We start from the raw sequence: 11,820 nt of genomic DNA on the forward strand, positions 1-11,820 counted from the left end.
TTAAAGGAGAGTTCTGACCTAATCTGGGGGCTCAGGACATGGTTCTTGAGGAACAGAACTGGAACAGGTGCTTGGTGAATGAGGGATGAAGGTAGGGAAGCTTTCCAGGTAGAAAAACAGTATGTGCAAGAGCCCTCAGGTTCTTTCTTTCATTCAAATAATATTTGAGAGTTTATTATATGTTAGACACTGTGTTAAGTTCTGTGAGTAATAGGGCACAATCAGTATTGACCTTTGTTCTCATGGAGCTTACAATCTAGTGGGAGAAAAAAAATTCACAACTAAATATATAATCACAGGCTTACGTAAGTACTACAAAGGAAAGAAAAACAGTGCCATGAGAGAAACTCCAAGAAACTTGGTGGAAGTGCAACATCTACTAGGAACCAAAAAGATGACAGCATAGTTTAAGAACACAGAGCAAGGAGGAGAAAGATGCAAGATGAGGCCAGAGGAATAGGCAGGGGTCAAATAATCCAGAGGGAACTTAATGACCATTGCATGGATTTTGGTCTTACTTCTAAAGGCAGTAAGAAGTCTATGAGTTTTAGGAAGAGGTTGTGTTGGGGTGGGGAACTAATAAAACTTGGATTTTGAAAAGAGTGAGAAAGAAGGGGTATATTATACTTAGGGAGCTATTACAGGAATCCAGAGAGACTATAATGTATGTATGTATGTATGTATGTATGTATGTATGTATATGTATGTTGGGGGAGTGGAGGGGAGTTTTAGGGGTTGCTAGAAAGTACACACAGAACAAGTGGAAAACTACAAAGTGCTCAAGAGTTAAAAACTGAACAGAATTTGCTAATCACTTACCATACCAGTAGATATTCCAACTGTGCACTGGATTTGGAATGGTCTTTAATTTCTGTTCTCTAATCCATCAGAATACAGATTGCATGTCTTAATGCTATTGTAATAAATTTTTCAAAAGTATCTCAGAGCCCATGGACTTCTCTGAAACCACAGCACATCTTGCTGGACTGGGACATCTAACTTATAGGCCAATCTATGTCCAGTATCAAATAAATATGTACATACATAAATACACAAATTAAATGTTCATACACGGATGCACACACAGAAAACCCTAATTCCTGCATGCCTCTTCTCTAATATTAAGATGGGGGCACTTAAAATGTTTTTTAAAAAGATACAGCTTAACATAACAGCTTACTATATGCTGGGCATTGCGCAGAGTGCACAACCACCCTAGGATGGGTACTGTCATCATTATCTGCATTTCATGGATAAGAAAACAGCTATCAAGCAAGACTCAAGGTTCAGATTCCATAGCCTAAACTCATACAGCAAAGCAACTAAACTTAGGGTTACTCAAGGATAACCTTTCCCGTCCTTTCCTTGCTCTCTCTCTGTGCAGGATCTGGCCGGCTGACAGTTCTCTCTCTCGAAACTTTTTTTTGCTGCCCTTTTTTGCTGTGCCACTACCCTCAAACCACATTCAAATTAAGAACTTCTATTAATGAAAAGACCATTAAGAGAGAACCACCATGTTGGAAAATAGATCTAAAATATATGCAATCAACCAGCTTTTATCCAAAAAATATAAAGCAAATCAATAAGAAAAAGTCCCACAGAAAAGTAGACAAAAAACTTGAACAGGCAGGCTATAAACATGAAAAGTTGCTCAATCTCATCTAGTCAAAGAAATGCAAATTAAAACTACAATGAGATTGTACTAAAGACCCACCAGAAGGGCTAAAATTAAAGTGTCTAATAATACCAAGTACTGGTGAAAACACAAAGCAAAAGAAACTCTCATTCACTGATGATGAAGAGCGTAAAGGTACAACCTCTTTGGAAAACACATCATTCAATGACTATTTCAATTACTAAAATTGAAGATACACGAAATAATCCAGCAGCAATTCCATCCCTAAATACAAATCTTAGAGAACTGTGTGATCACCAAGAGAAATGTACAAGTGTTTATGGAAGCATTACTCTTAACAGCCCAAATCAGGAAATAACCCAAATGTCCATCAACAGCACAATAAATAAACTGTGGTATATTCGTGCAATAGAACACTATACAGCAATGAAGATGAATGAATTCATACACAACAACATATGAATCTTAAAAACATAAAGTCAAAACAGTGATTGCCTTGGGAGAGTAAAGGTGTTATTTAGGAAGATCACCATATGGATCTTATGGTCAAGAAAATGGCTACCTTACTAGGGTAATATTATTAGGAACAGGCAAGGCGGAAAGCTTCTGAGAAGCTGGCAATATTTTATTCCTTGACCTGGATGGTGTTTACATGGGTGTTCATTTTACAGTAATTTATTAATGTACATCTGCTTTATGTACTTTTATATAGATATTGTATTTCACAGTAAAAAGGCATAAAAAAATGACATCAGCTGACATTTAAATCAAGATAATTTACATAAAAATCCAGATTTACAACCTGTTTTGAAACACTGGAAGATCTGGCCTGCCTTGCCTTTCTTCTATGCCAACAATCAGCTGGAGCTGAGCAAGAGCTACCTCCTTCAGATCCACTTGCGCTCTCTGACTGCCACAGTACCCTGTGTCTCCCAGCTTTCATGATTCATGCTACCTATCTGGTCTAAAACTCACCTAACACCATTCCACACTCATCTCTGTGACACTCCTTTAGAACACAGGAACGTATAAGCATGCGCATGTACGAATTATAAAGCATATAAGCAGGATAAAGCATCAAGCAACCTCACATTTAAAATAGAATAGTGGTACCTAACAGAGTTGTTAAGATTAAATGAAATAATGCACACAAAACACGTAACTTAGTATTTGTCACAGAATCAGTGCTCAATATTGGGGGGCTATTTATTACTGACATGCATTTCTCATATTGACAACACATGTAAATCTACTTGCATGGCCGCTGTCTTCTGATTTTATAGACAACACAGCAGAAAAATAAGGGTTGGTATAAATTTGTTTGATCAAATACTTCAACACGTAACACTGTTAAAACCAACAACCAGTAAATAAATCTTCCAAAGTTCCTTTACAGGACACCATGGGAAAGATTTCCTACAATTATACTTTGCAAAGTAGGCCTGTTTTTACTTGTTTTGTCCAAAGCATGTATTTCACCTGATTGTGGCTTTTATTGGCCTGATCAGAGTTAGGTAAATGGGTACCTACTAAAATATACTTCAAGATGATGAATTTTAAGACCTTAGTCATAAAATACCCTCAAAACTAAACACTGTAGTTTTGACTTTTGACTTTTCAAGGTGAACATCATATGAACACCAAAAGCAGCTTTCTATATTTCACATAACTGTTATACTCCAGTGACAGGCTAATCTAGGCTTATCCAATTCTTGCCCCAAAGACAGAGGAATACAATATTTTTCTCCAAAAAAACCCCCCACAAAAGTCTACTTCAAACTTTTTTTTTCTGAAGCCGATTTGGCAGTTAAGTCCTCATACAATGGATTACTATGAATCTGATCCACGAATACAATGAAAACTAATGAACTAGTTACCCACATCTCACAAAAGCAATGCTGAGCAAAAGAAGCCATACACAACAGAAGCCACACTGGAAGATTCTGTTTGTATAAAGCTCACAGGCAAAACTACAGTGTTCACAGAATGCATAATTAAGTGGTAAAATTATAAAGAAAAGCTAGAAAATGAATACCACAGAAGACTAGATAGTTGTAATCTCTGGGAGAAAGAGGCTATGATCCAGAAATGGCATGTTAGGAATTCCAGAACTTATCATCATGTACAGTATTTTATTTGTTGCTCTCTGCTCACACTGTTAAAATGCTCCATAAGTAAGAGCTATGTTCACTGTTCTATCTCTAGCATCTAGAACAGGGCCTGGCACATGCTAGGTTCCCAATAAATATCTACTGAATGTAGAATAAAGTTTCAAAACCCAAATTGTTCCATATTTCACAGCTTGTCAGACTCTAAATATACCAGTAACAGCCAGCATATTGTGCATTTTCCATGTCAGTATTCTCAAGGAGTTCTAAGTAAATTCTGACTATAACTCTTAACCTTTTTCTCCTTTTGAGATATTTTTACCAAACACATGCATACAATACTTACATGGATGTATCCAGATTCGATTAAAACATTTTTAAAAAATTAACAAAGAAAAATACTAAAATTCTTGTGTTAACAGCAAGCCCAGGCTCTAGATATGGCTCTACCACCTTCCCCAACCAAAGAAAGCACACAGGATGCTGTGTTATTATAAGATGTCTGTGAGTGTGATATTTTTTTATGGGTAAACAATGTAAAACTAAATTACACATTTCATAACTGATTATTACAGTGTAAGGCAGTTGGAAACTATAAGCTTCTAGAGGACAGGAATCCAAAACAAAATGTGTTCAATGAATGTTTCTTGGGTTAACAACAACAATTACTGAAATCCTCCTGATTTTATAATTATGAACTGAAATGAGAGGTAATCGAATTAAGTTTAATTCAGTCATCAGAAATTGTACAAACCCCAAAGATTACTAGTGACAATTCCAAAAGAGTGAAAATTCCTAAGACAACCAAGAAAAAATAATGAACTTTCACTCTTGGGGAATGTATACTATTTAAAAAAACAAAAATAATATTTCAGCAAATAAAAAAAATTAAAAGAAGCATATGCTAACCTTACGTTCCTAGTTAGTATCCATATAAAGTAATATTAGCTTCTGTTTTCACATCCATTCTGGGCACAATAAACTAGAATGACTGAGGTCATTCATCAGTCAACTCACTTCCCAGTATTTCACTTGCACAAAATAGCTTGTTCTGATATATACCTACAAGGCAAACTAATAAAAATTTATCTTCTTTTTTTAAAGTTTTTTTTTTTTTAATTTGACAGAGAGAGACACAGCGAGAGAGGGAACACGAGCAGGGGAAGTGGGAGAGGGAGAAGCAGGCTTCCCGCCGAGCAGGGAGCCTGATGCGGGGCTCGATCCCAGGACCCTGGGACCATGACCTGAGCCGAAGGCAGACACTTAACGACTGAGCCACCCAGGAGCCCCTAAAAATTTATCTTCTGATCTATCCCAAAGTTAAGGGCCATCTGAGACTCAGTATTTAAGACTACATATGTAACAGAGCTTTGTTATTAAGTCTCAAATGGTGTGTTTTATGGTACAAATTTTGGCAACACAGGTTTTCTCTTGTTCTAAAGCAGTGTTTCTGTGATATAGTTGATCACACAAGAGTCTATTATTTTCATCCATTTTTAAGATATAAAATGAAATTCCCTACTCATATACTCACTGCACTCTTCTCATTATTAAGAATTTATCTGTTTCAGAAGGAATGGAAATAAAGCACCTGGCTAACCCATAAAGCAGCAACCTGAAGCTACTCTTCTCTACAATAAATAAATTAAGGAGCATTCTAGGTCAGAGATACCAAAAGGGCTATATTTATTGCTGCCTTATACTGGAAATACTGTTCTGAAACCTACCAATTTTAGATGAAATTTAAAAAACTATAATAAATAAATAAACAAGCAAACCCTCAGTAAACTATTCTAATGTCTCCCTCTTCCTACCAGATTAAAAGTTGTTAAACTAAAAAGGTTTTTCAAGACTGCCTTTCAAAATTCAGAGATGGAAAGCAAGTTCCAGTCAAGTATTTCAGAAATATCATAGTAGTCATCAACAACTATCTCTTAGTCTCATTTAACATTTGATCAGAAACTCTACTAATAAAAAGTAACTGCTCATTCCACTAGCCTGTCTTCAGCCACCATGCTCAGTCAGTACTGGATACCAAGTGCATGTGTGTGTCCAGGAGCCTGGAAAGAGCTATGACTGAGCAGTCAGGGATGGGTAGTCCCATACACGAATTTATAGCGACTAATGGTCTTTCAGTAGACTGAATTTTTACCATGTCAGGATTATTCCAAATTTTCACCAAAATAATTTTTTAAGACCCTTTCCTTAGCAGCATGGTGATCTGTCTTATTTATACTTTTTTATTCTTAGAACTGTACAGAGTTTACATTTGGTCTCTAAATAGAAAAAAAAGATTAAAGAACAAGTAAAAGTCAAAGCCAGTACATTGTTTCCAGGATTGAAAAAAATGAGTGAAACCACTGTAATCTTTTTCCTTCAAGCAGGGAACAGTTCTAGCTATACAGCATTACAGCCCTCAAAGCCACAGACTGGTCTCAAACTCATTATTTGTTGGTTGTGGATGGCTGACCTCCTCTATCACTTACTGGCAGTAATCAATGAGCAGCATGAGTCTTTCTTTTAAAAAAAATTTATTTATTTATTTATTTATTTGGTGGGGGGTAAAGAGAGAACCTCAGGTGGACTCCCTGCTGAGCCAGAGTCTGATGCAGGGCTCATCTCACGACCCTGAGATGAGTCCTTCTTAAATATAAAATAAATGTTGTAAGATCCTAACATGAAAACATCAGTATCTTAAAAAAAAAAGGGGGGGGGGGTCTTTCCTAACAGTGTAGTGGAGTTTGTACCATTACACAACCTGAAAGAAAAGGCACACTATGATTGGAAAAGTAGCTGTCTTACAGAGCTGTCCTAAAATGAACGTAAGAGTTGTAAATACAGTCAGGATGATCAACAAAGAACATAAATTACAGTTTTAACCATAAATGTCTGAAATGCTAACATAAATAAAAGCCTTTTGCCTTTAATATAAAAATATATTTCTAGTGAAAAATAAGTAATGTATAAACTTAGCACATCCAGAAAAAATTACTACAGTGAAGCTCATTAAAAATTGGCAGACACAATCAACTGAATTCTCATAAAGTCCAGTGAGTTTTTCCTTTACTTTTAAAGCAATATGCAGCACATATGCATTGATCAGTAAGTACCAAAACTAAAACTACATTGTACCAGCCACTCAGGACACAATTCCTACCTGTAAAGACTAATTTTCTACAGTTCTTAACTTTCAAATGTTCAGCTATTAAGAAAAGTCCAGGGGTGCCTGGGTGGCTTAGTCAGTTCAGTCTCCAACTCTTGATTTCAGCTCAGGTTTCAATCTCAGGGTTGTGAGTTCAAGCCCTGAGTTCAAGTGCACACGCCCAGCTTTTTAAAAAATAATTAAGCAAATAAAAATAAATTAAAAATAAAGAAAAGTACATTGTGCCTCACTTGATATAATCAATTCCTAAGAAGTGATATAAATTATTTTTATACTAAACTACACCATAATTTTAGAGATAACCACAGGAAAAAAAAAGTACTGTCCCTGAAACATAATGGAAACATTTAATCAGCAAAACCTAACAAGCATTTATGATAGTACAATCTTAAATTTTATTGCTTCCTCCAAAGTGAAACAGCTTGAAAATCCAAAAGCCACTGCAACTTCCTTCAGCCACTTTCTGTGATTCAACCAATAGGAAATGTTCCTAATAATTATCCACACCATTTTCTTCCATAATTAACTCCTTGGTTAGACAGAGAACCACCCTCAAATTCCCGTTTTCAACTCTAGAATTTTATTATCAGGCGCACTAGTAATTCTGTTTGCAATTCAGATGTACACTACACATATAAAAACCTTTTCCTTTATTTAACATCACATACAAAGAAGCCCTTTCCAGCTCAGGTGTATTTCTTAAAAAATATCCTGCACTTTCTTCTAGTATTTTATGATCCATTTTATTTGCTCTTATTCAAACAGTTCATTTGGATTTTTTTTTTTTTTTTTTTTGCCTATGGTTTAAAGCAGAAAACTACCATAAAAAGGGGGGGGGGGATAACCAACAGTCCCAGCACTATTTACTGAATAAATAACCCATCCTTTCCCCAGTAATCTACATTATTTTTATCATGTATTCCTAATTTTCCCTCTTGCTAAATGAATTTAGGGAAATTATTTTATCTGTGTTTCAATTTCCTCATCCATAAAGTGGGGATAATAGTAATGCTCACTTCATAGGGTTACTTTAAGAATTAAATCCGTTAATTCATGTTAAGCACTTAGAACAATAGCTGACACATTAAATACTGATGATGATAATCACTAAAAACTCATAAATACAAAACTGTTCCTGGATTCTGTGGTTCCACTGTCTATTCCTGAGCTGACAGACTGCTTTAAATTACTCTGAATTTATAATACATTAGGTTTTCTAGTAGGGGCTTCTTTATCCAAAATTTCATGGCTATCATTCATTTATTTTATCAGATAAACTTTCTCATTATATGTCAAGTTTTCTACAATACTACTGAAATTCTATTTGGAGTTGTATTACACTTATATACATGTATCGGTTTGGGGAAAATTGGTATATTCTACAATACTGACTCTCCCCATCTCCCTCATCTAATTTATTTAGGTTTTATGTCCTTTAAAATAACATGTAATTTACCAACAAATGTTGTATTTATTCCTAGGCATCCTCTTCTTGGAGAAAAATTTAGTGGAATTTATCAGAATTTTAAATGCACATACCCTTGGACCCCAAAATTCCATTTTTAAGGACTTAACACACTATAATAGTGCACAGATATAAATATAAAGCTACTTATTACAATAGCAAAATCCTGAAAACAAGTTAAATGTTTGTCAGTAAGGCAATGATGATCGGCAGCATATTCTTAGGATAACAGACTATTCAACTATTACAAAAAATACAGAATCACACGTATTGGCTTAGAGAGTTGTTCTACAAACTACTCTGCTAAAACAAAAGAGCATGCTGCAAAATTAATGTCTTCTTTTTGTTTTTTTTTAAACTGAGGGTTAGGGTAGGGAAACAAAAGTATCACATGTAAAGTATTAAGTACACAGTCTGGCTTGTAGTAAGCATTTCAGTCACCTCAAGATATTAAATAAATAAATAAAATCTTTTAAAAAAAAGATATTAAACGTGACTTAGGGAAAAGGCGAATATTCTTTCATTTCACCTATTTTTTATGGCCGCCTGCCTTGTTCTACAGCAGATTTTGTGGTAGGCTCATAATACAGCATTTAAACAAAATAAGCTTTCAACTCACATTTTATTTATAAATATTTACGAATACACATGTCCCTACAATGTAATATTTAAATACTGATGCTTTTCAATATGCCATAAATCTCAATCCCATAATTCAGGAAGAAAAGTATTGTTTCTTCTAAAGCATCTTACTATAACAATCCACTGAAAACTTACTTCTCTCCATATTTGAAATAACCTTTTTAAAGTGTGTTGTCTTGTCAGGTAGCATTTTCCTCACGTAGTGTTGCTTTAATTACAAAAATAATAGTAATAGTAATAATAATAATAATAAAATGAAGTGTGTTGTCTTAGATATCAAGTACCATAGATCACACCTCAGGAACAAAGTGACATTATGTGTAACATATAAACAAAGCCTTTCCTCCTTGGAAAGGAAACCCCCTTAAAGGTAAGTAATGTGAACTTATTTTAAAATCTAAACAAAATTTTGCTTTTTATTCTAAATCACTGGCTCAAGTTTCATCTCTAGATTGTTCTTCATCAACATAAGGTCAAAAAGGTACAAACTAAAGTTTTCTTAAAGAAAAAATATTATATTCCTTAAAAAATATATATATATTCACTACTAAATGTAACTGCTAATTTCTGCCTCCCAGAAAACAAGGTCCTGAGTTGAGAAACTTCAGGGCCATATTATACCCTGTTCCAGATGTTATGAATAAACATTTCCAACAGAAAAATAAATACATAAAACCACTACCTTCTTAAGTACTTCGATACTGTTTGAAGTAATGAATTAATTTTCAAAGAGAGATTTTTACTCTTCACTAAATTTTTCTCCAAGAAGAGGATGCCTAGGAAAAATTTCTGTATGCCTGTAATTGTTAAAAAGAGCAGGTACTACTGTATGATGAGAAAGCGTACAATGTAGAAAAGGAAAGGAGGATTTTAACTGAGTTTACGAACTTCAGCTTTTTGACGTAACATACAGGTTGGTTTCACAGCACTGAAAAAATGCCCCAGTACTTCAAAGCACATGTAGAAATTGATAGGAAAAAACAAGTCTTTCTTAATTTTATTTTTTAGACTTCCTCTCATTGTCCATCTGTAGGAGTATTTCGTGCTACTTCTGAAAGTTTAATTCAAATTAAACTATTAGAAAGTGTTCAGGGGTTCTCGTTTTCAATGCTACCTTAAGTAAATTACACAGTGTGGAAAAAAAACTCCGCCGTACTACACACAAAACACTGAGTGTTCTGCTGCCTCAATGTCTTATCGCTGGCGCGCGCATACCACGCACACTGACATCAGATCGAAACTACACGGTTTCGCCGGTGACCAACCACTCCTCCAAAGACCGCAGCTACTGGCTTGCTGGAGGCGGCACCCCAAACCCCGACCTCCCGCCCGCCGCAGGCTCGCCCCAGAGTGCCCGCAGAAGCCCCTCCCGTCGCCGAGTTTGCCGGCGCCGGACCTGTTGCGCTTCCCAGCCCGCCGCGAGCCGAGCCAGGCACCGACGCCGGCAGCGATGCACCTGCCCCGGACCGCAGCCCTGCGCGCCCGCCGCCCCCTCCTGGGCCCCCGCGCTCCGCCGGCCCGCCCGCAGGGCTCCGAGCGGCCCACCGCCACAGCCAGCCCGGCCCACCCGCTGCCGCCCGCGGCGCTCGGGCAGCAGCCCGCGGGGAGGAGGGCGGGGCGCGGGCCCGACGGCGGCTGGCGGCCGCCCTAGCTCGGAATCGGCCCTGACGGCCTCGGAGGCGCTCACCTTGGCGGCCGCGGCCCTGGCGGACATCTTGTCTCTCTCCAGCGCCGCGCGAGGCTCCTCGGACCCGAAACTCCGCGCCACCAGCCCGCCGGCTCCTCACGCCACAGACCAGATAAACATCTCCCCGGAGCGAGCGGTGCTGGGGGCGGGGGCGGCCGAAGAGGCCCGGCCCACGGGGAGGGGACTCAACTCGGACAAAAGTCCGGGAAGCGCCCGCCCGCCCCGCCCGGGTCTTCTCCGCGGGGCGCGCCCGGCCGGCGCCTCCCTCCGAGTGCGGCCACTCGCTCGGCCTCCCAAAGCTCGCACAGCCCAGACACGTCGGCCCCGCTCGCTCGCCACTGGCGTCCCCGCAGTCCGCCCGGTGGCTCCTCAGAAGCCGGCTTCCGCACGTAACTTCCCTGGAACCAGGCGCGGGGAAGGGACCCAGCGTCCACAGGCTGAGCCGGCGCCGGCAACTGCGGGAAGCCACGCAAACCTGCCGGCCCGGCCCGGCCCACTGAGCATGCCCGGCTCCGCGGGGGCGGGGCCACGGTGGGGGTGGGCCCATGGTGGGGGCGGGGCCGCTGCGGGGCGGGGCGAGCGGCCCGAGGCCCGCTTCCTCCCGAGGTCCGACCCCAGTCGCGGAAGGAAAAGCCCAGTTCCCGAAGTACTTGGTGGACAGTTTCCGCTGGCATGCGAGTCTTCCTGTTTGTTTTTATCAAAGGTCCAGCAGAAATGACCCCCAAGGAGAAAGCCCCTGTGTACCAAAGCCTTTTCGACTTATAGCAGAGACTTGTCTGCTTGCTCCTCAACAAGCCACGATGTATCAGCCCCCACGCAGAAGGGCTGTTGGAAAGGCTGGTACAGCAAATACCTGACAGTAGTTTCCTTAACGTGGTAAATATCGATGGTCACAGCTGTCACCACATGCCCGGGCCTTGCTGCCCCACTGAAAGCAGAATGCGTTTTTCTGTAAAGCACGTCGTGGCTTTCATCTCTAAAGCGCTCCTACAGGGTCAAAATGATTGCTCATTCTCGACAAACCGACTGTGCTAAAACTAAAACTTCGTGGGCACTCCTGGGCAAGCAGCCTGGGAAATACCCAAGAGACCTGCGATACCTTGGCCCACCCACATTAGG

At 39.3% G+C, this 11,820-nt stretch overlaps 1 protein-coding gene across 6 annotated transcripts in view; it reads right to left on the bottom strand.

Moving 5' to 3' along the window:
- TJP1 (tight junction protein 1) overlaps positions 1-11,180 on the bottom strand; it is a 106,188-nt gene extending 95,008 nt beyond the window's left edge. For 4 of the 6 annotated variants that reach the window (XM_035023991.1, XM_035023990.1, XM_035023989.1 and 1 more), the window contains exon 1: positions 10,702-11,180. In XM_035023991.1, the coding sequence (XP_034879882.1) occupies positions 10,702-10,728 (27 nt within the window). In that variant the 5' untranslated portion in view covers positions 10,729-11,180. The remainder of the gene's footprint in view (positions 1-10,701) is intronic. The other 2 variants (XM_035023993.1, XM_035023992.1) reach the window with 1 other exon arrangement.
- Positions 11,181-11,820: the final 640 nt, after the last annotated feature.

Source organism: Mirounga leonina, unplaced genomic scaffold (assembly GCF_011800145.1).
Source record: "Mirounga leonina isolate KUSES-001 unplaced genomic scaffold, KU_Mleo_1.0 Mir_178, whole genome shotgun sequence".
Lineage (NCBI taxonomy): Eukaryota > Metazoa > Chordata > Mammalia > Carnivora > Phocidae > Mirounga > Mirounga leonina.